The sequence below is a fragment of the Catharus ustulatus genome, chromosome 5 (assembly GCF_009819885.2).
Source record: "Catharus ustulatus isolate bCatUst1 chromosome 5, bCatUst1.pri.v2, whole genome shotgun sequence".
Taxonomy (NCBI): Eukaryota; Metazoa; Chordata; class Aves; order Passeriformes; family Turdidae; genus Catharus; species Catharus ustulatus.
Window position 1 is genome coordinate 62,472,705 of NC_046225.1, and position 23,159 is coordinate 62,495,863.

Below are 23,159 nucleotides of genomic sequence, written 5' to 3' on the forward strand. Positions count from 1 at the left end.
TTACATAATTTCAAGTAAATATCAAATCTATATTTAAAAATCTTAGGATGTGAACAGAGGTCAGTGCTTTAAGAAACTACAAAGGCAGTCCTTGCAAGGAGGGAAAGTATCTTCAATGAACTAATGTAGTCGCAAAAATGTAAACATGATTCTGGGCATGTAAGAAGAGATAATACAGCTTTGGTGCACAAAAAAAAAGTATGGCCAATGTAGACTCTTTGCTTTATCTTTAGCATGAAATATTGACATAATAAATACATAAAATTAATGTATTTCTAAAAGATCCAAGAAAGAAAAAAAAGCTGCTTTCATGTGGATGACTTGATTTTTAATGCGCATATGGCAATTATTCAAGGAAAATATAGTTCTTTGAACACAGAATAAGGGGAAAATCCAAATTCATTTAGCACAGAAGTGAAAAATACAGGAACTTCTTGCAACAATCCTAGTGTAGTTGAGTGCAGCCTCTACTGCTCCTTGAGCAGAATGGCTGCATAACACAACTCAGGACAGGTTCTTGAGAAATTTCAGCATCCTTTCAACCTGAAATGCTTACCCCTCTCTGCATGAAAGGCTTTACACCCCTGCACTGCAACACTGATTCTTTCTGCATTTGAGAATCCAAAGGTTTTCCCTTCCCCAACCTGTTCTCCCAAGGGAGAATCCCACAGGGCTCCCCCATGCCTGTTTTACAGGTCAGTGGGCCAAGAGCATACCCAAAGCTTTGCTCTTTTTATATTCTGTATTAACATACTGGGCAAGGCAGTCCTATCATACCCATCTTTATAGGAAAAAACTCACTCACTTTATAAATGAAACAAGTTAAAAGGACAAAAACACAACAGCAGGTATTTCAGGGGTTTCTGCCAATTAGATATAAATATTTTGCCTTTCTGTACCATGCAGAGCTGACCGTACACATGATGTGATTTATATTAACAGCACTGGAAGGAGAGAAGAATTCAATTTATCTAAAGTTATATAGGAAACACGAAGGGATGAACGCGGTTCAGCTTAATTTAAACAGACATCCAACTTGGCCTCAGGGGACAACTCAGGCGACAAACTAGCAGTCTGTAAAGTGCCTCAGCAGCATCTGAAGTTGAATGGCCTAAAACTATAGGATATTATGATTGTAAATAAAAAAGGGATGAAGATAAGACTGATCTTAAAGGAAATAGTGACTGCGGACAGGAACTGCCTTCTCAAGAGCTCTGCAAGAAGAGGAACTCGGGGACCTGCATAGCACAGGAGGTTGACTACGGCGACTCAAGCCCTGCTGACAAGAACGATGGTTCCCCAGAAAAACCAAAGCTCTGTCGTCGCAGCAGCTTAGGGCACACTGCCGGTGTCCCCACAGCGACCGCTGGGGCAGAGTCCGCACAGCAGCCACCTCTAGGGACCCGCAGGGACAGCGGCTGTGCCGCACCGGGGAGCGGCGCCGGGAAAGGGCGAGGGCGGGCGGGAGCGGCTCCCCCGGACACCTCCGGACACCCCGGCACCGCCGAGCCTCTCCCTGTCCCTGTGTCTGTCCCTGTCACTGCCCCTGTCCCTGTGTCTGCCCCACGTCCCACCCCTGTCCCTGTGTCTGCCCCATCCCTGTCCCTGCCGCCGCGCCCGTCCCGACGGCCTCCCCGTGGATGTCCCCCATCCCCGCCCGTGATCCCGGTGGATGTTCCCCATCCCCGCCCGTGATCCCGGTGGATGTTCCCCATCCCCGCCCGTGATCCCGGTGGATGTCCCCCATCCCCGCCCGTGATCCCGGTGGATGTTCCCCACATCCCCCGTGATCCCGGCGGTTGTTCCCCATCCCCGCCCGTGATCCCGGTGGACGTTCCCCATCCCCGCCCGTGATCCCGGTGGATGTCCCCCATCCCCGCCCGTGATCCCGGTGGATGTCCCCCATCCCCGCCCGTGATCCCGGTGGATGTTCCCCATCCCCGCCCGTGATCCCGGTGGATGTCCCCCATCCCCGCCCGTGATCCCGGTGGATGTCCCCCATCCCCGCCCGTGATCCCGGTGGATGTCCCCCATCCCCGCCCGTGATCCCGGGGGATATCCCCCATCCCCGCCCGTGATCCCGGTGGTTGTTCCCGCATCCCCCCCCGTGATCCCGGTGGACGTTCCCCATCCCCGCCCGTGATCCCGGTGGACATCCCCCATCCCCGCCCGTGATCCCGGTCGATGTCCCCCATCCCCGCCGCCGTTCCCGGGACAGGGCGGTGCCGGCGCGCGCAGCCCCACCGCCGCGCACGCGCATGCGCCGTCCCGCGCACGCACCCGGGAGCGCCGCGGCGGGGAGCGGCCCCCGCGCACGCGCGGCGCGGCCGAGGCCGAGGCCGGTCAGAGCCGGCGAGTGGCGCCAGCCCGGCCCCGGCCCCGGCCCGGCCCGCCCTGCGCCCAGCTCCCCGCGGGGCGGGGCCGCCTCCGAGGCCGCCCCAGCGCGGCCCCGGCGGGCCCGGCCGAGCGCACGGCATTTCCGGGGGAGGGCGCGCGGCGCAGGCTGGCGGGGAGCGGCGCGGCGCAGCACAACTCTGACTATATATGGTCAAAGGCAGCGGAGAGCGGCGCGCGGCGCGGGCGCTTCCTGGTTCGCGCCGCGGGGCCGAGCGGGGCTGAGCGGCGGCAGCGGAGCCACAGAGCCCGGCCCGGCCGCGCCCGCCGCCCTTCCTTGCCCCGGCCTGCCGCCGCCGTAACAAGTGGGCGAAGATGCCGTACGAGATCAGTAAGCTGGCGGGGGCGGCGCGGTGCCGGGCGGGGACGGGAGCCCCGCGGGCTGCGGACCCTCGTGCGGCCCCCGGGACGGCGCGGAGCCGGCGCTGCCTCGCAGCCGCTGACAGCAACAAGTGCGGGCGGCTGCCGGCGGGGCAGGGCGTGTGCCGGGAGCGGGGAGGCATTCGGCGTTTTCCTTTTATTTTATTTTGTTTAAATTATTTATTTTTATTATTATCATTTATTTTTCTTTTATCCCTTTTCTCGTTTTATTTTTCCGTAGAAAAAGTGTTCGCCAGCCTTCCGCAGGTTGAACGAGGCGTTTCCAAAATTATTGGAGGTGATCCTAAGGGCAACAATTTTCTTTATACCAATGGAAAATGTGTCGTCATCAGAAACATTGATGTAATGTATCTTGATTTATTTTGTTTTCTAGTGTGAAGCTTTCGCTAAGTTTCATTTTGCCTTCCTGCCCCTCCTTTAGCAGCCTGTGCTTCATTCAGTCTTGGCGATTTCAGTCGAGCTCACAGATCCGTGATCAGCAGCGGCAGGATAAGTAGAGTGCATGACTCAGGCGTAAAACCATAGACAGCGGCTGTAAAAACATGTAGAAAATCTCGGTAAAATGTGCAATTCTTTCCCTCTTCGCATAGGACTTTAGAGAGGAGAGACTGGTACGTTCTGGTTGGCCCTGTTTATCTTCTTAGGTATCACTATTATGAAGTTGAGTGCTGTGTTTGCCTAATGAATGAGCTCTTCCCTCTTTGCTGGTTTGGGCCCTTAGCCTGTCAGAGGAGCATAACCTGTATCTTTTAATCGCATTATTCTATAGCTTTTTTCCCCCCCACTCAGCCCCAGCTCCAAGAATGAAAACAGTTATGGGTTGCTGGACTCCACCACAAGCTGGGTGCAAGTTCTTAGCCCTTCTCATAGGGAATTTTGCTCATCGATTAAATATTAAAACGCCCCAGTTAATGTTTTCAGTAGTGTGGAGGTTTGGGTTTGTTTATTTTCTCTGGTGCAAACTGGAGGAATGTTAAGAGAGTTATTGGAATGATTTCTCTTCAAAGATGGCATCCCTTTGAAAAGTATGGAGAAAGCGTTGCGTGTTTAGGCTATTGTCTTGCTACTGGTTTTTAAAAAATATATTTCTTCAAAGTGACTGCTTGTTATTTAGAAATCCTCCCCTAGATACTTTCCTACTGCAGATTTGGCCTGTAGCAGGAACGGCTGCAGGGGGAGGGGCAGGACATACCTCTCTGGAATTTTTAGGTCTCCACAACAATGGATTTGTTTATGGCTGCTTCTGTAAATCACCTTTGTAAACTGAGCTGTTTCCCTGTTTTATCTCATCACCCCCACTACATTCAGACATTTATTCATTGTCGTGCTATAATAGATAAGTGCTACTAACAATTCCTTGCAGATTTCTTGATTGCTATCAGTTTAAATTCATCCACTTAAAACCAAAAGTAAGCTTGTACTCTGGTTTCAGTGTGTCGGTATAATGTCTTTGTAATAGTGTTTTGCTCCTGGTATCAAGAAAAGTTCAAGTTTCTGAAACCAGAAGCCCCAGTTAAACCCTGTAATGGCACACAGTGTGATGAGAGAAGAGGGAAAAACCACTCTGCTTACGTTACAGTTTCTGACTAAGTTGTGAGTGCTGACCTTCTCCCTTGCGCTGTCATTAATGCTCTTCTGACCCTGTTTTGGAGGTTAAATTGGAGGAAAGCAATTTGCTTTACCTGAATCAGCTCACTGAAGATTAGCCCAATCCAAATGTGAGCCCCAGCGTGAGCTGAAGGGTGTAGGGCACATGGTGACCTGAGAACAGGGGAGGTTCGATTGTGGGAATTCAAATTCAAGCTGTTTAACTCTCAAGGGGAGGCAAGAATGGAAGTCAGGAATCCTTCCGTTCTGTGGTGCAATTCATGCTGATATGCAGATTTACCCAGCTGACAAGGGGAGTTTGCTGCTGTTAATAATTGACAGGTGACTACAGGATGTGTTTTAGCAGTAACACAAAAAGTGACCAAAGCCTGTTCTGTGGCTTTTGTGCTGGAGAATGTTGCAGTTTGTAACCTGACTTGCAAGTGTGTCCACTTAAGAGCAGTGCCTTCTTTGCATGATATAGAAGCCTTTAGAATAGTTTCCAACAACAAAATGAATTGCTTGGGGGTCTCTGTGTAAATCCCTCCATGAGCAATTCTCCTATGGAATGGTTGTGCTCTAATTAAAAAAAACAGGTCATCAAAATGCAGTGATCACCTTTCTCCTCAAGTCTAAAGCTATCTAGCATTAGCTAATCAGATGAATATAGCATTCAGGCTTAATGCTTGATCTCTGAGCATGATCTAGAGACTTCCTTTAACAATAAGTAGTTCTGGAGCAGTGTTGGAGAAGCTCTGTGAGAAAGACTAGTGATATTTTTAAGGTTTCATACTTCATTAATATTTTATCTTCATGGGTCTAAGACTACTTTGAAGCTTGGAACTGAAACTGCTCACTTTCATATGTGGCTCTGGTTTCAGTGTTTGAAATAAGCCACATAAGCATGCTGCTGGTTTAGTCTAGGTACTGCATTTGTTGCAGCTCACACTATAATTTTCTCCTTAAATATCTTTTTAGAAGTGGTTTTCTGGGGGTTGGCCTTGAAAAACATGCAAGTTAGAAAACTGTCTTTATAAGCAGAAATAACACTATTGAATAAATAATGTACAATTTGACAGCTCTGACTTATTACCTGGTTTCTCGAATCTATTTACCATATCTTAAATTTGGGTCTTTATTTTTGATTTAACCCATTAAGTTAGTCTCTCAGCTTAGTTTTCTGGACTCTTAGAGATTCTTACTGTAAAATAGTACCTACCATGCCATTAATAACAACATGCAGGGGGGATTTAAACTCTCTGAACATGTAGGTGATGCAGGGAAAACATTATCTTGTCTTGCTCAAATAAAATCCAGTTGGACACAAAATCAAAAGGGATCCGCATGCTGTAAGTGTAGCTGGTTGAGACTTAAGTAAGGCTATAATGCACTCAGGCAGTGCATTAAAGCAGGAATGAAAAAGAGCTTTTTACATGAGCAAGCTGCATTCTGTCTCCTGAGATGTAACAGTACTGCAGCAGCAAGAACTCTTGTGAGCTGGAGACCGCTTTCTAACGCAGAGCGGGTGTTTTAGTTTTTCCTGATTGGATGACTGAGTCATACCATAACATCAGGTGGTTTTCTGGTTCAATTGAATAAATCAGTATTAATTATAGCAGTTAAAATGGAATTTTGCTTTTATCATATGAGTGAAGTTTCTGGAGCTGGAACAAACCTGTTAAATGGTACAAAAACAATTCTAAAGAGTGAATTACTGTTGTAGCATATATACTACAATTGAGTGGGGGCACAATGACTTCTTTCTAAAATTAATTTGAAAGCAGTTTTTTGCCTTGATGTCATCCTTTTTTGATTTGTGTGGAGCCTGTATTGTATAACACTACCAATTTGCTGAGGTAGTTTGTTTTATTGTACAATCTGAAATATCTCAAAACATAATTTAGACTGAAGAGATAAAATCATGATGGAGTGGCAGTGAATTTCTTTCAGAATTCCTGTACAACTCTTGATAGCAGGTTTACTGGCTTTTTAAGCAGATTGCAATTATCAAGAAAGTGCAAACCTAACACAATCTCATTGGTTATTCAGTGATTTTGGGTGCATGGTGATGATTAACAGCCATGTGTTATGGTTGACTGCAGGCTTAAGTTTCATACTTGATTACAGTAGAATTTTAAATGTGTGCTGCAAAGCACAGCTCATATTTAATATTCTACTTGGGTAACTACTTTATCTCTGGGCTAGCCCTAGAAAAAGAGAGCCTTATGTGGCCTGTTATTTTGAAGAGTGTTTCTCTACTGTTTGGTATTGGAGAAGAAAGGGTCCAGCACTTCAGGCTTCCTTAAGAGGAAATCCTTTCTTGTGTCAGTTGTTAGAAAGTAGTGTGTTGCTTCAGTGGTACCAGCAGTGTTCTGCAATGTGTACTGCACTTCTCACTTTTAGACAGTTGCTCAATTTAAACTGGGAGGGAGTGCATGGAGAATTATGAATTGTTGAACTTCTGATTTTATTCATTTGAAAAGGAGGAAGTACAACTTTAACTCTCATTTTCTCTTTAAAATAGAATCCTGCAATTGCTGACATCTACACTGAGCATGCCCACCAGGTTGTAGCTGCCAAGTATGCTCCCAGTGGATTCTACATAGCATCCGGAGGTAAAGTATCCCTGTGCTTGAGATGTGTGGACAGAGCTGTTGAAGTTACTGGCAAAACAGGAGTAACACTTTGTGTGTGTGTGTGTGGAGTATGCAGTCAGTGGGATGTGCTTTGGTGGACTTACGTGTGCGTCTCTGAAGGAGCAACGGTTTCTGTCCTTGTTCCTTTAACCTCTTCCTCAGGCAGTGAGTTTAGGGATGGTTTTGGTCTTTTGAAGATGTTTTATTTCAATAAGGAAAGAACCTGGAAGTGAACCCTATATATTTAGTGTGATGAAGATTTGTGTAAATGAATCAGAGTGAAAAGTTATTTCTGAAATGCAGGACTACTGTTTGTGATGTTAATGAAGTTTGATACTTTATGGACATGGGAGGGATTCTAAAACAGCGTGTACTCCTTTCTTTTCCCTTCTTCCTGACCAAACTTGGCAACATTTATGACTTCTGTTATTTTTTACCTAAACTAAGAAAGCTTTCTTTGGCAAGTTAGCAGGGAAAGAGCCCAAGTCTCAGTTTCCATATAATGTGTATGAATCAGTAATCTGAGGATATGTAACATGATTTTTTTTCAGCATGAATTTCCTGTATTACAGCAGGTTTTGACTACCAAAGAATTAAACAAACCCTTTTTAGTAGAAACTTGCAATAATTGGTATTTTTTTCAGGAGGACTGGTATACAGTGAAGAATGTTGATAAACACAATACTGTAACTTGTATTTCTTACAAGGATTTGCAGCTAATATATAGATTCTTAAAAAAATGCTTGCTGTTATCAATTAGAAGTGCTTCAAAAGCAAGTAATGTGCCCAAATAGACATATTTTCTAATATAATAATATGTTTGAAAATAAAATATTCTGAATATGACACCCTTAGAAAAGAAGCAGAGATTCCTGCAAAGGTCTTAGTAGAATGGGAGTATCAGAAAGCTGTATTAGAATGTGTTTTTTTTAGTACTGGGGAACCTTTAAGAACACTTATAGCAGAGTGGTTTTTTTTTTTGTTCCCTCCTTTTTCTCACATTCTTGACTGAAAGGGACCACAGCCAGGATTTTCTTGGCTCAATCTTGTGTGTGGACCATGTGTCAAATTGAATACCCTCTTAAAATCCAGTTTGCATTCTGTATTCTACAAACTTGGTGCTCTAGGTTTGTGCAGCACTTCATACTCAAAAAAACTATCTCATTTTCTCTTGTAGTCTTTTAAATTTCCAGTGCTTTGTAAAAGAATAGTGATAGATACTGTGCTGGGGAAATACCTGGTTGATTTTTCTCAGAATTTTTGTCACACCCAAGTGGAAGAGTTTAGGTTGCAGTATTTCCCTTAAAAAGTGTCTTCTGTATGTCATTTATAAATAGTTTTGTGATACTGCTGAGCATGGGGTCTGAAGATAGATGCCCAGGCTGTTTAAGCTGTTTCTAAGTATAACATGTAAGATTCATTTCTCTGTCTATAAATCTGCATTAGCCATGCAGCCTGCATTAATGCTTCATGAGACAGACCTTTGGCAATGCACTTTTGGCTTTTATGGTAATTTCTCTTATTGCACTCATAGCAGATGTAGTAATGGGAGATACTGCAAAGTTAGAGCTCTGTGTCTTAGCTATTAATAGATGGAGAAAACAATTAGATTGTGAAGTCTGCATTAAAATTCTGCTTCAATAACAAATACTCTCTGTAAAATTCTGGGTCTGTCCTTTTAGCAGAAGTGAAGATCAGTCTATGACCAGGTCCCAAAGATGCAGGCTGGCTGAATGTTTAAATTGAATTGTAAAGATACACCAGTAAATGGTGAACAGAATTTAAGCATTCTGCTGAAGTGAAAGGTACATATTTTAGCACGTGGTTTATTCTAAAACAGTGGCTTTTTTGAAGAGTACAATACACACAGACTTTGCTGTGTGGGTTTCATTAGAGATGTGTAAATTTGTCTGTGTATAGAACAATTCCTCTGGTTACAATCCTGCACCACAGTAATTGCTTTGAACAGCTCTTGGGTTTTACAATACTCAGTGGAAACAGTGAGCCAGGGAGCTTTCATTATCTTAAGTCTTAAATTGTTAACTGCTTGTGCCATGTCTGCTGCTTTTGACATTACTGTTCCTGAATATTCTATTGCATTCCTGTCTAGTATTCCAGATAGTGCAGAGGCATCCCCACCATTATATACATGCTTCTGTTTAGAAAAAGTACACTGATGTGCATGAATTGAGTTCTGTGGACAGAAATCTCTTTGTACATCTACATGTGGCTGGTATTTGTATGCAAAGCAGGTGTCCTTTGAAGGTACAAATTGTAGTGCATCAACCACTGTCCACTGGACTGCTCCCTTCTTGTAGGTGTGGTGGCTTACTTCCCAGTGAAGGGAAGCTGTCCTGTAGTTGCTGGGCAGAGGGGCTGGGCTGACTTGTTCTTTGTGTAATAGATACTGAACACATTCCAGCTGATAACAGCAAAGTTCCTACTCTCTTACTGTGCAGTTTTTTCGTGTGTCTGCAAACATTTTCTCCATTTGTTGTATTTGGTCCTGCATGTCTTGGATTGCAATATCTGGTTAAAAACCTAATTTATTGAAATAGATATAGTCTTCAACATTCCTAAATAAAGAGATTTGTAGTAGTTGTAAAAGGGTAAGATAGTAGGTCCCTAGTACAAGTCTTCAGTGTAGCTGAAAATCTGTACTCTGGCAGACTGATGAGTCATGTGACTGAGTCATGCTGGAACAATAGTTATATTCTGTTTTATTATGGCAGATGTCTCTGGAAAGCTGAGAATCTGGGATACTACACAGAAGGAACACCTACTGAAGTATGAGTATCAGCCGTTTGCAGGAAAAATAAAGGACCTTGCATGGACTGAAGACAGCAAGAGAATTGCTGTGGTTGGAGAAGGAAGGGAAAAGTGAGTAATTATTTTGTGTTTGTGTGTGTTTATACATACATACGTGCATTTGCTGTAAATGTCTACATTTTAGCAAAGCAAGTTCCTTGCAGAAGGCTTTTAATTCTTCAACTGAATGGAGTCATTGCTTTTTCCCTGTCTTGACTTCAAGATTGTTCTGCAGCAAAATTTTATATGCAGTGTTTGACAGCTGTAAATTAGTTGGAAAATACAGTTCTGTTACAATTGCTTAGTTGAACAATTGCATGGGACTTGTTTCTTAGAGGTAGGTGGTTATTACCTTCAAGGATAGCTGCTTGATGGATTTTTTTGCCAAATTCTGATAGGGTAGGAAGGGGGAAACAAGATTTTTCCCGTCTTCCTTCACTTGCTGGACTCATGGTCTTACTCGATTGAATAAGAGTTTAAAATAAAGTCTATTTGAATTTTCTCCTTTGGCAATATGTCTATATTTTTAGGCCTTATTATGGTCGTTTAATGAAAGGACATCAAGCAGTTGTCCTTTACCTGACTAAATGAAATGCCCATTTAGGTTTGTGTCCTTTATTTAATGTTCAAAGACTATTAGAACTTCGAGTCCAGACCAGGTAGCCTTACACCTAAAGGGCTGAAAAGCATTGTGTAGTGCTGTTCCCTAGACCCCTGCTCCTTTTTTTATTCTGTCATGTACCGTGTCCTTGAAAGAGACTCTTTGTCCTCCATTGCTCCCTCTGACACGAAGTGAGTTTACTCTTCCTCAAAAATTTGACCAACTTCCTGTTAGGTGGATGCACTTTCAGTCTAGAATATTCTCGAAAGGATTCTAGAGAGAACCTTTCAAATGGCAATGCTCTGGCAGTGTAGTGCCTCAGTATTAATTATACTGGGGTCCTTTTTTAAGGTGATTTAGAGTAAGAACTGTCAAAAATGCTTTTATAACTCTTCTTCCATAAACCTGTAAGTAATGGTATTTGTAAAAGTGATGGTATGCAATCTAGGCTAAATAGTCAGATAACTGTGATCCAGTGTCATTGTTATCCTAGCTCTGTGCAATCTCTGTTGTGGCTAGGCAGATGGAGTTTACTTCTTTCTTTTATAAACCAATAGTCTTAGTGAGAAATATACATGGATATCTGAATTTTAGAAGCTTTATATGCAAAACCTGGTTGTTTGTCCCCTTTAACAAAAGTCTCCTATTGAAGATTAGAATCTCCCACCAACAAGATCTCAAATAGCCTTCAGGGAACCGTGATGTGCTTGTATGAGATTAATGAGATGACCTAATTTCTTTTCTTTGAGTGCACTCAAATCTGCAGTTTGCAGATGTTCAAGGAGTTAATCTACGTGTAACTTTTATGAATTGTAGTTATTGTGTGCTTTTCTAACTAGATTTGGAGCAGTGTTCCTGTGGGATAGTGGCTCTTCTGTTGGTGAGATTACTGGGCACAATAAGGTGATCAATAGTGTGGACATTAAACAAACGAGACCATATCGTCTGGCAACTGGCAGTGATGACAACTGTGCTGCTTTCTTTGAGGGACCGCCATTCAAGTTCAAGTTTACACTAAGCGTGAGTTTAAGTTTAGATGTGACTCTGTTAAACTGTGCAGTTTCCAACAGGCTTGCAGTTCTTGTCACAGCTAGCTGTTGTAACAGAAGTTCTCAATTCCCCCTTTTAAAGTATAGCTGGTGTCAAGTGGCTTTCTTAAAACTATGTATAACCAAATGTTTGTCTCAGGCCAAGAAAACCAAAATAAATGATTGGTTGAAAAGAAAATTTTTCAATTTTCTTTTTTTGTTCTAATTAAGCAATGGAAGGGATAAAGTATGCTGTTTTATTGGCTCTACTGATGCTTTCAGAGCTCTGTTTTCCACTTCAGATGTGTGTAGAATTTCTTAAAGCTTTCCAAGGTGCATGATACAAAAAATATGGTGATTTTAATGAAATTTTCCAATCTGATAAAGAGTGCTCAAATCTGAAATCCCAGGGCCGCTTAGAAAAGGGTGAGTGTAGATGTTTGAAAGCACAACTCTATTTCTACTTCATGGAATGACTATGTAACTTCTGTGGTCAGTTTTCTGTTTCTATGTTCCTTTTAACTTTGTTTCTTATTTAACTTGTTACAATCTCTTAAATGAAACAAAGGCTGGAACTGCCACAGTGAGGGTATTCATTATGGCTTAAGGCCAAAAAAAAAAAAAGCCACAAGCTTCTGCAGCTTTTTTGATGGCAGGACATCGCTTGCCTCAAAAAAACTATTGCAAAGATACTGGATGTTATTGCAGTAGTAGATTCAAAATGTTTAATTTGTATTTTAGTTTTAAAAACAGTGTAGTAGGCGTTTTATTTTCCTACACGTGAGCCTTGAGTAGTCTTCATATGCTGACTTTAGTAAGGATTCCTTTCCAGTTCTAGAAAAGGAATTGTTTTGAGCTCTGCAATCCAATGAAATGATGTAGTTGCCTAATATATTTCTGAACTTAAGCTGATACTTGCATTTTGCTAAGCTGGTTGTTTTGGAACTCTGAAGTCCAAATTGCTTACCAGTGCTGCTTAGACTGGTATGTGATGCAGTCTTCCTTTTAAAGTGATATTTGGGTTGATATATGGGATTCTGGTATGGGCTGTTAAATGGTTTAGATTAGAACCTGCAGTATTGTTGGGGGAGAAAAAAAGGTATAATTGAAGAAAGTAGGTTAGAACTTGCCTTCCATAATACTAAAAATAGTCTTCCAGATCTCTCTGCATGGGAGCTTTGGCCTCATTGTAGTGCTTCCCTATTTAACGTGCGTTTTCTAGTTTGCATGGTTTGAATAGTCTCCTACTTGTAAACAGTCTATTTGGGGAGCACACATCAGTCTTACCCCATTACTTCACAGAACTACCACTAATGCAGTCTCCCAGAAATGGGATTTCAGTAAAATAGTAACTTATTCCTTATGTCTGTGTTTTGTTGTTTTGGGGTTTTTTTTTTTTACGATAAGAAGTATAAAATACTCGTGTATAAAACTCGCTGTGCAATGAAGCAAGAGTTGGAATCTGGAGAATGTTGGAGAGGTCAGTGACCACTGGGAAAGAATGTTGGGTTTGCATGTAGGCTGCATCTGACTTTTTTCGCTATTTATCTCTGAAACTGGGTAATCATTCTCCTGGTATGCACGGAGTTGTTTTAACTACATCAGTAATGATGTCACAGTGTCTTTCCCTGGACTGTTCTTGGTCCCCATGATTCTCTTCAGATGGAGGCTAAACTTGCCTCACAGCAATTCTGTGCAGCAGGCATCTCCTACACAGCTAATTTATGGCTCACATAAAGAGAACTTCATTGTTACTAGAATATCTTCTGTATAAAATGATCTGTTCTTTTTCATTTGCTGGGTCTTTCTTTTTTCTACAGGACCATACACGGTTTGTGAACTGTGTGAGATTTTCTCCTGATGGGAACAGATTTGCTACAGCTAGTGCAGATGGGCAGGTAAAAACCAAGGAACTCTCAATATTTACTTTAGCATGAGAAGGTTTTCTTGTGCATTTTGGGAATAGGGTTATTATTATAAAATCCATGTTGCTTCTTTTTTATGCCACAAGTTTAAACTTTTAAGTATCTTCCTGGAAATCTGTAATAACTGATAAGTGGTAATAACCAAACTGTTCTTAATGAGTTTTTTTCCCCATTCCATCTCCCTAGCATTCTCTTACAGATTATTTTGGCAGGTACATATTGGATTTTTGGAATATGTATGTTATGATTCTGAGAGGTCTAGCTGAAATAGTGAATTCAGCGATAGCAACCTGCCTTCATGTGTACTCTGTACTGATAAGGGCAGGTTGACAATGACTCTTACCATAGGTAGCTTGTCCATCTTAGAGGGCAGACTCACATGACAGAAGTGCTAAGCAGCTGCCATCACAACAGGATTCAAAACTGTAACATCTTTCAGAATTTCGAATGTCTGGATCCAAAGTACAGGGGACTTGCTGTGATTTACGGTTTTCATCTCAGTCTTTTAGTCTTAATTATTCAATGCAGCATAGCTTGTGCCTCCCCTTGAAAAGGGGTCTAGTGTATCAAAGTATCAGACACTATCTTGGTTTTTTTTTCATTACTACTTTTCCCTTTAAGTTGTATGTCTGTGTGCTCTTTTAAGATTTTTGTCTATGATGGGAAGACTGGAGAGAAAGTGTGTGCTCTTGGTGGAGGCAAAGCACATGATGGAGGTATTTATGCTGTAAGTATCACTTCATTTGTGCAAATGATCCGTAGTGTTTCATTACCCAGTTAATGAACTGCAAAGTCTTGGATTAATACATTTACTGTCTTGTGGTGACATTTGTTTTTACAGATTAGTTGGAGCCCTGACAGCAGTCAGTTGCTTTCTGCTTCTGGAGATAAAACTGCTAAAATCTGGGATGTTGGTGCTAATTCTATTGTAAATACTTTTAACATGGGATCAAACGTGTTGGATCAGCAGCTGGGTTGCTTGTGGCAGAAAGACCATTTGCTGACTATCTCCCTGTCTGGCTATATCAATTATTTGGACAAGAACAATCCAAATAAGCCTTTACGTGTCATAAAGGTAGGTTAAAGTTCTGTTATTACTGCATGAGTTTCTGCAATAAATGACTCAGTGACTGAAGTTGTCAAGATGGAATAGTAGCTATTAAAAAATAACTTTGTTAAATTAGCATTGCCAAATAAGCTATGTATGGCTGTTTCTTGTAGTTATATGAATCAAGAAGTTACTCTGCACATGTGATTGTGCTTTGTGCAAATACCCAGACTGATTATTTCATTTTTCTTAATGTTATCAACTTATCTTTTGTTGCAGCTTTTAAGCATCCTTGAGACAAGAAAAGAAATACAGCATAGATAGAAAACTACCAGTGATGTCTCATTTTCCCAGAACTAGTGTATTGTGGACAAGGTGATAAGGGTTGCCATGCAATTGAACTTTAATTTTAGGATTTAAAGAGATTGTTGACACAAGACTCTGTCTCATGGGAACTTACATTTTTACGTGAACTAGAAACGATGTCCCAGATTTTTGCTACCACGCTATAATTCTGGAAGTTAGAGTGGGTACATGACCATATTTAGTCCTCTTCCCTGAATCATAAAGTGCCTGAAAAGCAGTGATGAAAAGGTTATGAAGGTATTTTGGCTTGTCAGGCTAATAGGGACATCCATGGTGCTTGTTGTTTCTCATCAAGGACATAGCCATAACTGTGCTGTAACAGTTAAATGACTGCACTGAAAAAATAGTAGTTTTTATACTGGATGACTTTTAATGCTTGTGAATAGCATGTTATTTTCTGAATGACCTATAATTCTTCTCAAATAGGTGTATGTGTGTGTAAAAAAAATTGCTCATTAATAATTATTTATGTCCCATTCACAGGGTCATAGTAAGTCAATTCAGTGTCTTACGGTGCACAAAAATGGTGGAAAGTCCTATATTTACTCTGGAAGTAATGATGGTCATATTAATATCCTTTGAGTGATAGTGATACTTGTTCTAGTCTGAGAGCACTTATTAGGAGAGATAAAAAAATGCTTTGCCAAAGTAAAAGTTGATTGAACACTTTGGATATTTTGTCTAAAGTTTATTTTGCTTTCCCCTAATACCTGTTTTACTAGCTGCCTTCACACTTTCCTGCTAAATATATGCCAGCTCTTAATTTACAGTTATTGGTTTTTTGTGCTAGGTAGCTTGGACGATAATGTGGAGGAGCAAGTAAATATACAAATTAGCATCTTGTAACATGAAGAAAAATCAATACCTATTTTCCACTTATGACAGAATATGCAGAAAGTTACACTTGCAGCACTCTGAAACGTATATTTACAACCACAGTCCTTTATCCTGCCTTTAAAATGGTGTCATGTTGGTATAAACGCTTATAAATCTAGGTCCTGTTTCTTTCCAGACCCATAATACAGTGTGAATAGTTCACACTGATGTTACCATATAATATCATGAAGGAAAGCCAGTGTTGCACGAGCTTCTAACTAAAAATCTTTTAAAAAGTATTTTCTAGTCTCAGACTTAATGCTAATTACAGTAATTTCACGAATACAAGCCGCAGCAATTTGACAAAAATTTTGGTGGAAACCCGGAAGTGCGGCTAATAGTCGGGGGCGGCTAATCTGTGAATAATTTTCTGACATTTACAACCCCAGACGTGCCAGCCAGGGTGCCGAGCCAAGCACCTGCCAGTAAAAGCCGGCATTCCGCAATTGTTACAGTGTTACTGTGTTGCCCTGGCTCCCTGCAGGCAGCACGGGGGGCAGGGTGAGAGGCGGGAGAGCTCTCTTCTTCCCTCCTCTGCCGCAGCCCGGGGGAGGACGAGGTGGGGGGGGCGCGCCGCCATTGCCGCGACCCGGGGAGGAGGGAGGGGTGCTCTGTCCCCGCCCTCTGCCGCCGTGGCGGGAGCAGGGGGTGCTCCGTGCCCGGCCAGCGCCGCGGCGTGAGCGGGGCACTCTCTCCATGCCCAGCCGGCGCCGCGGCGGGAGCGGGGCCGGGGCGAGCAAACCCAGAGGCGGCGGCCAGCCCCGAGTGGCAGCGCTGGGCTGGGCCACCTGGCCCCGTCAGCAGCCCCTAGCAGGCCGAGCCTGCACAGCCTTAGTTGAGCCAGTAAACCCCGCCCTGCCGTGGTTCTGTTAGTATTTGGCAACTTTGTTGCATGCAGGTCCTCACTGCGAACGACAGAGCGGCTTATATTCAGGTGCGGCTTATTTATGGACAAAAACCGAAATATTTGCCAATACCCAGAGATGCGGCTTATACTCAGTGCGGCTTGTATTCGTGAATTTACTGTATTTCAGTACTTGCTATTGTTTGGTAGGTCCTTTAGCTCACTACAGAACATCAGAGTTTCATTTAATAGATATTATGAGGTTGCCCATGGAGCTTGTAGAGTCTTCATCCTTAGAGATGCTCAAAACCTTACAGAACCCTGCAGCCTGTTGTAACTGACACCAATTAGAGCAGCAGGTTGGACTAAATCTCAAGAGGTCCCTTCTAACCTTAACTCTTCTCTCAATTATTTATTATCTGTGCTCTCTCAATTATTTATCCACTTTTTATGGTGTGGAATCTGACTGCACCAGTCTCTTCAAATGTTCCTTAATTCTATTATGCACATTATTGGGATTCTGAAACTGGAGAGAATGATGGCTTTTCTGGGAAAGGCCACACAAACCAGGTTTCTAGAATGGCAGTGGATGAGATGGACCAGCTGGTCACCTGCAGTATGGATGACACTGTGCGTTATACCAACCTTAGCAAGAGAGATTACAGGTCAGTTAAAATGTTGCCTTTTATTGCAGTATAGTTGTTTTACAGCAAGAATGTTGTTGACTTTATATGGTAAATATAAATGCTGAGTTTATTTATGTTACCATGGAAACTGTAGCAACCTTGTGCTTTTTTTCTGATGAGAAATGCATCCCAGGCTTTGAAATTTGTTTTATCCCTTCCATGGGTTAGATGGAGACCTGTCTTGTATTGGGTGACTTACTGAGGGGTCTGTAGGGAAGGGTGTCTGTTTTGTGATTCATGAGTACCCAGGGATAGTGGAGGTAAATGTGGGTAGGAGGAGTGGGACACAGCTGTTTCTTCATAGAAACCAGAATTTCAGAAATCTTGTTAAGATAATCTAGTTTAAAAATTAAACTGTAGTATAGTAACATTGACTTTCTTTTCAAAGGTGTGCTACCTGATCAGGATAGTAAAACTTTAAACACACAAAACAACAGGAAACTTTGACATTAATAGATAAGCATTTGAGTTATGCATGTTCTTGATGATTAGTGGGTGATTATTTGAATGGGCAATTTAATGTAATTGTAGACATGGAATAACTTCTTCCTGCTTTGTCATTCCTGCTTCTCCATTTTGGTACATCCTCTTCCAGTGGCCAGGATGCTGTGAAAATGGATGTTCAGCCAAAATGTTTAGCTGTGGGTCCTGGTGGTTATACTGTAGTTTTATGCATTGGACAAGTAAGTATTAACATGTGGCTTATCAACTATTGCTGTGTTAATAATGCCACGTATGGTAACATTAATTTATTTATGTATTGTGGGATTACCTTGGATGTGCAGAGTTTCCTAATAATACCTATAGGAAACATAATTCAGCAGGATACTTGATAGTCTTTTTGCATTGTGTACCAATTTCACATTTTTCTATAGATCTACATTTCAGAAAGTCCCTTGTCTGGATGCCTCTGTATTTGTTATCAATATAGCTTTGTACTGGAAGGTTAAACCTCAGAATCATGCTCTTGCCAGATTTGTTCAGTGACACAATTTTGGCAAAAGAATGTTTTTCTCCTGCATTTTATTTTTTTGCAATTAATCCAACTATCCAATTAGCTAGTGCTGTTGTACAGCATAAGCAGCTCTAGCTTGCTTGCCACTAGTATGCAGATCACAGAAAACTGGAGACATCGTGCCAAGGCTCTTTTGTAACAAAATATTAACTAATAATAACTTATGCTTTCGTCATGGGTGCTGATTTTGTTTGGGACATTTGATAGTGTTGTCCAAGCCTGTTTTCATGTGAATCAATCCCAGTTAACCATAACATAGAACTGGATAGGAAATAGCCTTTAAAGTTTAGCAGCACTAACTTGCTACTAATTTGGTCCTGCCTCCCTCCCTTGAACAATAAACCAGGAAGGGAGTAAGCACTGCTGAAAATACTGGTTTGTCCATGTTTATTTCATGTTCAAACCAGGTGAAGCAAAGCTGAAGGCAATGGAGAATGTCCTGCACTATGTAATTTAGAACACATGAGTACTGCAGTTCAGCAGATTAGTCACCACATGTAGGCATTTCTTCAATTTTTTTTTTTAAGAATGAAACTGTTCCCTTAAGATGAGTGTACAATAAACTTCTGAGCTACCAGAGGGGATTTGTATTTATGACTAAGCAATGTGGTTTAGTAATAGTTTTATATTTGGTACTTTGAAGAAGGATCTTAGTGTCTGGTTGGTTTTTTTTACTTGCAGATTGTCTTGATGAAAGACAAGAAAAAATGCTTTGCAATTGATGACCTTGGCTACGAGCCAGAAGCTGTAGCAATTCACCCCACAGGAAGTACAGCAGCAGTGGGAGGAGCGGTAAGATTGCACTTCCTAAAACTGTACACTTTGAACACTGGAGCAAGTAACAGAAGCATTTAATAGCAGTAGGTGTGTCCTGTTGAGAAATAGTAGATGACAATTTGTAACAACAATCAGTATTGTTAAAGTAAGCTGTGAGTATTTGGTGTTCCTGGGCTTTCATTCCCCAGGTTCTACCACAATTGTGACCTAAAGTCTATTTCACTTTTTTAAAAATTGAATTGTCTTTCCTGTATTTGCTGTTTTGAAATTGCCGAGTTGTTTTTACCCAAGTTGTTTTGCCAACTCCTAGTTGTTCTTGGAGTTGGCAAATTCTAGAAAATGGGTTTATTTCCACTCTTAAGGGACTGCAGCCAGCATAAATGACAGGCTATCTAAACACTTTCTTAACATAAACACTACCAAATAAAATTAATGCAAAGAGTTCCAGAAGCTCCTCTTTCTATTGAAAAATGATTTTCTACCTTTTCTCCTTCTTTGCTGTTAATTTGCAGGATGGGAATGTCCATTTGTATTCAATCCAAGGAACCTCTTTGAAAAGTGATGATAAGACTCTGGAAGCTAAAGGTCCTGTTACTGACCTGGCATATTCTCACGATGGTGCCTTTCTTGCAGTCTGTGATGCAAACAAAGTTGTCACTGTCTTTAGTGTTGCTGATGGCTATGCGGTAAGAATTGTTGTAACAAGTTTTCTTTGTTTAAAAACAAATTGACTGACAGCTCATGTCTAAATCTGATGTAGTGAAGTACATTGTAAAGCCTACATAGTACATACATAGTGGAGCTGCTAAGCCTTAATCGCTGTTAATCATTGATGTAAATTTGGTGTTTCTGTGGCTGTTTACCAGCTATTTTGGGCTAGTACTGGTGTTTACAGCAGCCTGTGTGAACCCTCCAGACCATAAGAATAGTTAAGGAAATGTGCAGCATAGGTCAGCTGCTGGGAAAACACTGAAACCCATCTAATAACAAATGCACAGTTAAAACAGGCAAGGAGCTGAATTTCCACAGACTAGTTAAATACAGAAAGTTCCTTTCGGTCTGCTGAACCATTAGTTTGTTAGTTTGGGTTTTTTTAAAGTAAATAACAAAACACATGCCATGTCTGTTCGAGAACTTGTGTGCATTTTTGTAAAATGGACAAGAATGTAGGCTCAGCTTGATAAGATTTATGCAGTACAATAAAATTCAATGAGGTAAATAAAGCAGACTTGGCAATAAAATTTTGCTAGCTCTGGCACACAGTTCCATGGTAAGGACTAAGCTACAAAAGAGATATGCTAGGACAGGGAATCTTGCTTTATCTGCCAATCTACTGACTTTTAACCACAAACCAAAAAATGGGCAATTTCCACTTTTCAGCCCAAGCAGTCAATGTGTATTAGCCTGTAAACTCCTTAAACTTTGACTAAAACAACACAAGTGAAAACACAGGATAGCTTTTCACAAAAAACACTTAGCTTTCTAAGTAAAAATTAAGATAATTTTGCATTGAGAAACATCTCTAAATTGCATATGCACAACACATCAAGCTTTTATAGAAAAATGTCATGGGTTTTTTTTTGTTTGTTTGTTTGTTTTACAAAAGGGGTTTGTATTTTTATTGGCCTACTAAGTATTTAAATGAATCACGTAAAACGAAGCCACCACTTGGTTTGCATAGTGCATCCATCTGCACCTGAGGTGTACATTGTCTGGATCTTGCAGTAGCTTGTTCTGATGCTGCACATTGAAAGCTAATGATTTCCTGAAGTAGCTTTAACTATTGGAATAACCTTTGTCTCTCTAATTTTCAAATAGGAGCATAATGTCTTTTATGGACACCACGCAAAGGTTGTTTGTATTGCATGGTCACCAGACAATGAACACTTTGCTTCTGGAGGCATGGACATGATGGTATATGTTTGGACTGTGAGTGATCCAGAGACCAGAGTCAAGATACCAGGTATGTTTTCTTCAACATATTACCTTTGAAAGTTGCTAGTAGTTCTTGAAATCCAGCCCTGTTTTATAGATTAATGGTAAGTAAGCAGGCTTTGAATGTTCCCAAAGTAATTTAGTCTTTTTGTTAATCTCTATCTAGCTACACTAGCTGGAATTCTTCTGTTATTTTTGTAGTTACTTTTAAAATCCAGTACTAGTATTTAGTGCAGCTAAAACCCATATTCGGAATGTGCTGAAGTTACCTTGCCAACCCAACCTTCCTAATTCTTTTGTGTTGCTTTACACTGTGATACAGATGCTCACAGACTACATCATGTAAGCGGCTTGGCGTGGCTGGATGAACACACTCTGGTAACAACATCCCATGATGCTTCTGTTAAAGAGTGGTCTATCTCCTACAATTGAAATATGCCCCCTCTTTGGAAGGACCTAATCAGGGACTAGAACTACTGCAGTGGAACATAGCATTTCTCTTAAAAAATCTGTATTGGCCTCTGGGTCTGCTGTCATATCCTCATATCTTTACAGGGTGTTCATATCTGTAATTAAATGTACTTTGAAAGCTTTAGCAAGTAACAGTTTGCACATGAAAAGCACTTAAATTATGTCTGGAGCTTAACCTTTGTGCTGAACATTCCAGAGGCAACAGCCAAACAAGTTGGTGTGCAAGGTTCAGGTGCGAAAGATTTAAACTCAATCTGTTGTTCTTTTCTAACCAAGAAACATAAGACTGTACAGCATGAGAGTAATATTTCTCATTTTTTCTAATTACAGAACATTTCTGTACTAACAGTCATAGTAAGAGTATTTAGTTGTGGTCGGAAACCAATCAAGCTGTGTGCAGCTACTGTATATTGCTTTGCTTCTCTATACTGCACCAAACTGTTGCCTCAGATTTTCTCCTCCAGATAAGAAGATGGGGTACATACATAATAAACTTTTTATGTATTTCATGTCAGATCTTTGTGGTTTATTTTATGGTGGAAGTGTGGGATTTTAATGTACTTACTGTTGTGGGTATAATGTTTACAAATAATCATTGTGGCAACTTGTTGCTTCAGAAACACAATTGTTGCTTTCATGAATTAAGACTGTCTCGTCATTTCAGTGTCAGAGAAAAATCCGTTCTGTTTCAAAGATTAAAGATATTTTCTGTTTGAAGGAGGATAAGCATGTTATTGTTTAAAAAATGCAGTACTTCTACCACCTTTTGGAAAATACAGGAATTAAACAAAGTGAAGTGTTGTTATGATTTGAAGTGATTTTTGAGAAGATGGTGTTTGCTCAGTAAGTTTTATGCCTTTGCATGTGCAGAACAGTTGCATGAAAGCATTACCTCATGCAAAGAGATCCTGATGTTGTGTTTAGTTCCCTTCTCACACTCCGCAGTCTGTTTAAGTGATTTGAAGCTAGCAGTCCAACAAGGGTGGAGGAGGACACTCTGATGCAAAGTAGTAGGAAGATTTCTTACCATCTCTGATGGCCAAAAAGAGTTGTTGCTATCTAGAACCTTGGAAGACTTAAAAGTTTTCTCTGCTAAGTCTGTACCACCACCACCACCACCTTTCCAGTTGTCTTTGGGTTTTATTAAGCTTTCCTTTCTGTGTGGACTCGCGTGTTTTTTTTACCAATCATATTTCTAATGACACTAATTATACAGCAAATAAAATGCTTTTGCTGCTTCTCATACTGTGGCCTATTGCTCAATTGCTGGAAAAAAAAAGCCTCACAAAAATGAAATGTTGGTGTAACAACTTTTGAAAAAGAAAAATGTTGATTTATTTTTAGGAATGGTGATCAGAATGTCTCCTAGCCTGCAAAGCATCATCTACAGTGGAGCAGTTGACATAGAAGAAAAAAAAAATCTAAGAAGTGGGATATTTTGTGTATGGTTTCTTTGTGTTTACTGTGTCTCTCTATTAGCAGTTTTGCATGTTATGCTTACTAACAATGCAAGGACAAGAGAAGTTTTGGAAAAGGGTGTGTGTGATATTTGGCTTAAGGTCCAAATTAACAAGGTTTTCTCAGTGTCTAGCCCCTAAACTTGTTATGCTGTTGCATAGGGACTGGCACAGCAAGCAATTCATCCATTGTTGCTGAGTCTGATCTGGAAGAGTTTCTGTTGAATCTGATCAGTGGGTTCCTGTGGTAGCTGAATCCCTGCCATTTAAGTATTTATAAGGGGGAGGAGGAATTAAGCAGTTGTCAGAGCCTGTGCACTATGC

The 23,159-nt window shown here is 41.2% G+C and overlaps 2 protein-coding genes across 2 annotated transcripts; one reads left to right on the plus strand and one right to left on the minus strand.

Moving 5' to 3' along the window:
• Nucleotides 1-1,537: 1,537 nt before the first annotated feature.
• Nucleotides 1,538-2,260, minus strand: LOC116996848 (glycine-rich cell wall structural protein 1-like). The gene has a single exon (XM_033060870.1). It carries the CDS (start codon nucleotides 2,258-2,260, stop codon nucleotides 1,538-1,540), a length of 723 nt encoding a protein of 240 aa, XP_032916761.1.
• A 355-nt stretch (nucleotides 2,261-2,615) lies between these two features.
• On the plus strand, nucleotides 2,616-22,621 carry WDR1 (WD repeat domain 1). The gene is made up of 15 exons (XM_033060333.2): nucleotides 2,616-2,725; nucleotides 2,996-3,117; nucleotides 6,887-6,977; nucleotides 9,731-9,878; nucleotides 11,247-11,427; nucleotides 13,256-13,333; nucleotides 14,007-14,087; nucleotides 14,202-14,435; nucleotides 15,258-15,345; nucleotides 17,003-17,159; nucleotides 17,776-17,863; nucleotides 18,877-18,987; nucleotides 19,485-19,658; nucleotides 20,791-20,935; nucleotides 21,230-22,621. The coding sequence occupies exons 1-15, from the start codon at nucleotides 2,710-2,712 to the stop codon at nucleotides 21,337-21,339; spliced, it is 1,824 nt and encodes a 607-aa protein (XP_032916224.1). The 5' UTR covers nucleotides 2,616-2,709; the 3' UTR covers nucleotides 21,340-22,621.
• Nucleotides 22,622-23,159: the final 538 nt, after the last annotated feature.

Coding starts and splice junctions, on each gene's coding strand:
- LOC116996848 (XM_033060870.1), bottom strand. CDS start 2,260: ATGCGCGTGCGCGGCGGTGGGGCTGCGCGCGCCGGCACCGCCCTGTCC.
- WDR1 (XM_033060333.2), top strand. Junction 17,864..18,876: donor TAGTTTTATGCATTGGACAA/GTAAGTATTAAC, acceptor TTTTACTTGCAG/ATTGTCTTGATGAAAGACAA. Junction 20,936..21,229: donor GACCAGAGTCAAGATACCAG/GTATGTTTTCTT, acceptor ACTGTGATACAG/ATGCTCACAGACTACATCAT.